The following is a 5,316-nucleotide window of genomic DNA, read 5'->3' as shown; positions in this document are numbered from 1 at the left end:
TATACGATAGAGTATCTCTATATTTAACATGAGTAAACAAAAGATAATCGTAGAATCGTTGTTATTCTCGATTTGAACTGCATCACAATGAAGGTTAACAGAAGCCACCAAAGATCAAATAAAGAGTCAGTGCACCAAAATCAACTTGAACAATAAAATATAAAATTCTTACCCCTTTGATTCAATGATGCACGACTATCCCTAGATCATGATATATTATTGTTGTACCTCTTTTGGATCTCATCCTCAAGCTACAACTCCACCGATTGAAACATCCAGTGTCAATCATGGTGAAAACAAAATTGTCATATATATAATTTGAAAAGTAAAAAATGTCACATATTAGCTTTCTAAAGTCTTCATGTCGAGTGGGAAAAGGGAAGAAGTTGAATTTTCATGTTATTATCAATCATTCTTTATCATCTAGAATCTCGTAAGGTTTTAGATTAGATATTAAACATTGTTTTTATCACCTGAGTGACCATTTTATTATTTATCGATAACTTTAGTTATTAAAATGTAACGTTTGAAACTTTAGTAATTAAAAAATAAGTTTTAAAACCGTATAATGACCATAAGTGTCATTTATCCAAAAATACGGCCTATTGACTATTGGCTAGTCTGTCAAAATCTAATTACTTTTTAGATAATGGAAAAACATTTATCACTTTACAAATCTTTCTCTAGTCTCTACCCTCCACGGCTCCACCACTACCGGCCTTCGACGATCCCAAGCTTTCATTTCTTTTACAGTGTCATTTCTACAAACAGAGATTATACAAGGGAACCATTCAAAAGAAGAGAATGTCGCTTCGACCAGGTACCCGAACTGAGGTGAGGAAGAAGAGTTACAAAACGGGGGTCGATGCGGAGGAGGCCAGGAGGAGGAGAGAGGACAATTTGGTTGAGATCCGGAAGAACAAGCGCGAAGACAATCTCCTTAAAAAGAGGAGAGAAGGCATTTTGCTTCAGTCTCGGCCTCCCTTGCTCGATACCACCCAAAATGCTGCCGCTATTGAAAAAAGGGTACTTTTTTTATTAGTTATGGGTTTTAAATATTTCGTTCTGATTTTTCTTTTTGAGTTTTTGATTGATGGTGAAAGTTGAGATCTTGATTCAACTGAGTCTGTTGCAGTGGCACTTTTGTCAAGATATTATTGCTGTTATTATTCAATTGGAATTTTTTTTGTTTCTATTAAGATCAGAAAGAAATGAATAGATTCATGGAGATTTGGGTTATTGATTTTTATGCATACTTAAAGTGCGGGGAAAGAAGAGGTTTGAGGTTATGGATTTAGGATTTAGGATGGCAGTATTCTCATATTCTATGATCTAGCTTGTAGCTTTTCAATGAAGCATGTGTAGGATTGTTTTCTACCAATAATTGGCTGTTTGGTTTTATTTCTGATAAAATGGATGTAGTTAAGGAAGGGCTTTAGCATTTTTGATCTCACCTCTTTCGTCATGCAGGGGATGGAAAAGGTGAAAAGTCATTCATATACTGTTTTTGAAGTTAGGATACCCAAACTTCAATCCTGATGAAATTTTCAGAAAGTGTTGGGAGGGATTTTGATTTTTGATGTGGTTCTGATCCTTCTGAATTTTAGGTTTTTTTTTTATTTGGATCCTGAACATGGTATTCCTGATGATTTCTAACAGTTGGAAAGTATTCCTTTGATGGTACAAGGGGTTTGGTCCGATGATCCTGCCACCCAGTTGGAAGCCACAACACAGTTTAGGAAGCTGTTGTCAATAGGTCCTACTTCTGTCTTCCTAATTCCTACACCTAAAGCGGTTTCTTTGTCAAGGAATATGCTCATTTACATTATTAACTTTCATCTGCTTACTTGTAGAGCGCAGCCCTCCAATTGATGAAGTAATTAAAGCTGGAGTTGTTCCTCGGTTTGTAGAGTTTCTCGGAAGGCAGGATTTGCCTCAATTACAAGTACACCGTTTTGTTTCTTTTGTTTAAATTGAAACAATTTGTTTAAGAAATGTTATTATCACTGACACTAATTATTACCATTGAGACTAACTTCCATTTGATTTTAGTTTGAGGCTGCCTGGGCTTTGACCAATGTTGCCTCTGGCACATCTGAGCACACACGGGTTGTTATTGAACATGGTGCTGTCCCAATGTTTGTGCAGCTGCTTAGTTCTGCTAGTGATGATGTTAGAGAGCAGGTCAGTTTTTGTTTTAATAATTCATCTGCATCTCCTGTACTTGTAACTGAAGAATGAAAAAAATTCTCTTACTTTCGATGAATCTCTGGTCATTACCGTTTTTAGTTCAACATTTTGTAGATGTACTTTATCTGTCACTTCATATATTTTATATCCTGTCCCATGTTGCTTTGTTTGCTCCAACTTAGAGTAGTTTATGATGGACTTAATTTCCATGTACTATATTTACTTGTCTGCTCTTTTTGTCTTTTCTTTGTCGATCATAATTTTATTTGTGTACATTGCCTCTAATTACTATCCTCACCCTATTTTCTGTTTAGGCTGTATGGGCTTTAGGTAATGTCGCAGGTGATTCACCAAGTTGTAGAGATCTAGTTCTTGGCAATGGTGCACTTATGCCGTTGTTAGCTCAGTTAAATGAAAGATCAAAATTATCAATGCTGAGGAATGCTACATGGACATTGTCTAATTTCTGCCGTGGAAAGCCACCAACGCCATTTGAGCAGGTAGAGACTTTGGGAGGCTCCTCTTGAATTTTGTATAAGAGAAGTGTTCGCAGTCATAGTTAGCTTATTATTGAATTTTTATAATTTGGTTGTGGAGTTCTTGATAACAACCTTGATTTCTTTTCAGGTGAAGCCTGCTTTACCAATTCTACGCGAACTTATCCACTTGAATGATGAAGAAGTTCTGACAGATGCTTGCTGGGCTCTGTCTTATCTTTCAGATGGCCCTAATGACAAAATTCAGTCTGTGATTGAAGCTGGGGTCTGCCCACGACTGGTGGAACTTCTAGGGTGAGCTCATAAACTCTCTACAAAATACTTGAAAGCCAATTACCCTTAGATTTTTTTCTCTCGGGAAATTTTTTGCATAGATATCGTGCACCTTCTCCTTGGCTACAGCGTATTATTTTTTCTTGTCACAAGGTTTTAATGTCTATATACTTTCTGTCATTTATTCATGTTGATTTTTTTGCTATATACTTGTTGCAATATTTTGACTACTGGTGCTGACTAAAATTCATTTATGCTAGTCATCCATCACCCACTGGTCTTATACCTGCTCTTCGGACTGTGGGAAACATTGTCACTGGTGATGATAATCAGACTCAGGTATGAAGTACATTTATGCATGTTCACAGAGGTCTTCACATCAGTAGCGTTTTTCTTGCTGGTTTATCTTCTTTTCTGTTATTTACCGGACTAAATTTATTTGCTTCATTTGGTTTGTTCATGAAGCATAATCTAACTGTAAGGATATAGTAAACAAACTAATTCTTTTAAATGGTAGTATTTCAAAGTTCTATTGTTGTTGATTACAAAAAGATAAACTATTGTTGTGAACTTTTTTCTGTTTCCTTTGAAAGCTGCAAAATAACTCCGGGTGTATTTTTCAGTTTGTGATTGACAACAAGGTGCTCACTCATCTCTATCAACTTCTCGTACAAAATCACAAAAAAAGCATCAAGAAAGAAGCTTGTTGGACAATCTCTAATATAACAGCTGGGAATAGAGCTCAAATACAGGTATAGTTTCTCTCTGCCCCTTCTTCGAAGATTCTGTTGCCTCAATGTATGCAGCAACCAAAAGGTATAAGTATTTAATCTTCTTGGTTGGTTGCCCTAGAAGTGCCAAAGTGGCTTTTATGTTTAGTGATGATTTCAAAGGTGTCGATGCCATGTTGCAAACTTTAGTTCATAGTAATTGAAGCATTGCTTTGCTTACTTAAGCTGTGGCTTCAATTAATACTAGTTCTCATGCAGTGTATATCAAATTAAAGGCACTCACTCTGTTGTTGATTATTTGTTTGATTTCCTGTGGCACAGGCAGTTATAGAGGCAAATATTATTCTTCCTCTCGTACACCTTCTCCAGCATGCCGAGTTTGATATTAAGAAGGAGGCTGCATGGGCCATTTCAAATGCAACCTCTGGAGGATCTCATGAGCAGATTAAGTATCTTCTGTTCCTTTTTTTGTTTACATTTCAGTTTTTTTCCTTTATTGGACCATACATCCATGCATGTTTGCAAAAGACACATGAACACATGCAAACCTTCACCATAGATTCACTGGAGAATATATGCTGATATTTTTTCCAGATGCAAGATTAGAAGTTAGAACCATGACGCATACATGTATACTTGGATACTGATGGGTCCTGAGCTTTTGGCATACTCAACTAAATTAAGCTGGTTAACAATTATAAGTGCAGCCGATGTTTTTATTTTCTATTGCCTCCAATTGCTTTTGTCATAAATATGATGAAAATACAATAGCTAATTTTTTGGGGCATGCATTGCATAATAATTGTTCTTAACCATTTCAGTTAATCATATTCATGTGGTACAATTAGAGTTATATGATTTGTTATTTTGCAGATTCTTGGTGAACCAAGGTTGCATTAAGCCCCTCTGTGATCTCTTAATTTGTCCAGATCCACGGATAGTGACTGTGTGCCTTGAAGGGCTGGAGAACATCCTGAAGGTTGGTGAGGCTGATAAGGAAATGGGAATGAATGATGGAATCAATCTATTTGCACAAATGATTGATGAATGTGACGGGTTGGATAAAATTGAGAACCTTCAAACTCATGACAACCATGAGATTTATGAGAAGGCTGTGAAGATCTTGGAGAGATATTGGGCTGAAGAAGAAGAGGATGAACAGCATCTCCAAGATGGTGGGGGTGAAAACCAGCAAGGCTTTAATTTTGGAGCTAATCAGGCCAGCGTTCCACCTGGGGGCTTCAAATTCGGTTGAAGTGTTTAGTTTTGGAAAATTGGCTATAGTTTTGTACGTCTTACTACTTTCCTCACGGTGAAATTTCTAGACTTGTGTTTGCATTTTCATTGCTGCCAAAGTCGGGTTTTTGTTCTGGTGCATAGACACATGATCTTTTTCTTTTTCGGGAGTGGGGCGAATAACTGAAGCTTGAAAGGGTTTTGAATTTTATTTGTATTTCTATATTTCTTCCTACATTCCATCGGAAATATTGCATGTGATAGTTATAAAGTCTGAAATTAGTATTAATGGATTTCTTGCACTACTATAGCATAGGCATTGATGTGGGGGGCATGTCCTGTTGTAAAACAGAGAGGTGCTGGCCAGGCCAGTGGTAGTAGTACAAAAA

The 5,316-nt window shown here is 36.7% G+C and overlaps 1 protein-coding gene across 1 annotated transcript; it reads left to right on the top strand.

The window, feature by feature from the left end:
* Positions 1-684: 684 nt before the first annotated feature.
* On the top strand, positions 685-5,103 carry LOC120123416 (importin subunit alpha-4-like). The gene is made up of 10 exons (XM_039142318.1): positions 685-1,026; positions 1,660-1,756; positions 1,854-1,945; positions 2,053-2,184; positions 2,505-2,690; positions 2,818-2,981; positions 3,221-3,299; positions 3,584-3,712; positions 4,013-4,140; positions 4,565-5,103. The coding sequence occupies exons 1-10, from the start codon at positions 805-807 to the stop codon at positions 4,944-4,946; spliced, it is 1,611 nt and encodes a 536-aa protein (XP_038998249.1). The 5' UTR covers positions 685-804; the 3' UTR covers positions 4,947-5,103.
* Positions 5,104-5,316: the final 213 nt, after the last annotated feature.

The sequence above is a fragment of the Hibiscus syriacus genome, unplaced genomic scaffold, assembly GCF_006381635.1.
Source record: "Hibiscus syriacus cultivar Baekdansim isolate YM2019G1 unplaced genomic scaffold, ASM638163v2 tig00110393_pilon, whole genome shotgun sequence".
Taxonomy (NCBI): Eukaryota; Viridiplantae; Streptophyta; class Magnoliopsida; order Malvales; family Malvaceae; genus Hibiscus; species Hibiscus syriacus.
This window is presented reverse-complemented; position numbering and strand designations above follow the sequence as displayed.

Bases quoted from the DNA above. Each gene is read 5' to 3' on its own strand.
- LOC120123416 (XM_039142318.1), top strand. From the start codon at position 805: ATGTCGCTTCGACCAGGTACCCGAACTGAGGTGAGGAAGAAGAGTTAC. The intron at 3,300-3,583 runs GTATGAAGTACA...TGTATTTTTCAG, and splicing joins GTGATGATAATCAGACTCAG to TTTGTGATTGACAACAAGGT. The intron at 4,141-4,564 runs GTATCTTCTGTT...GTTATTTTGCAG, and splicing joins GGATCTCATGAGCAGATTAA to ATTCTTGGTGAACCAAGGTT.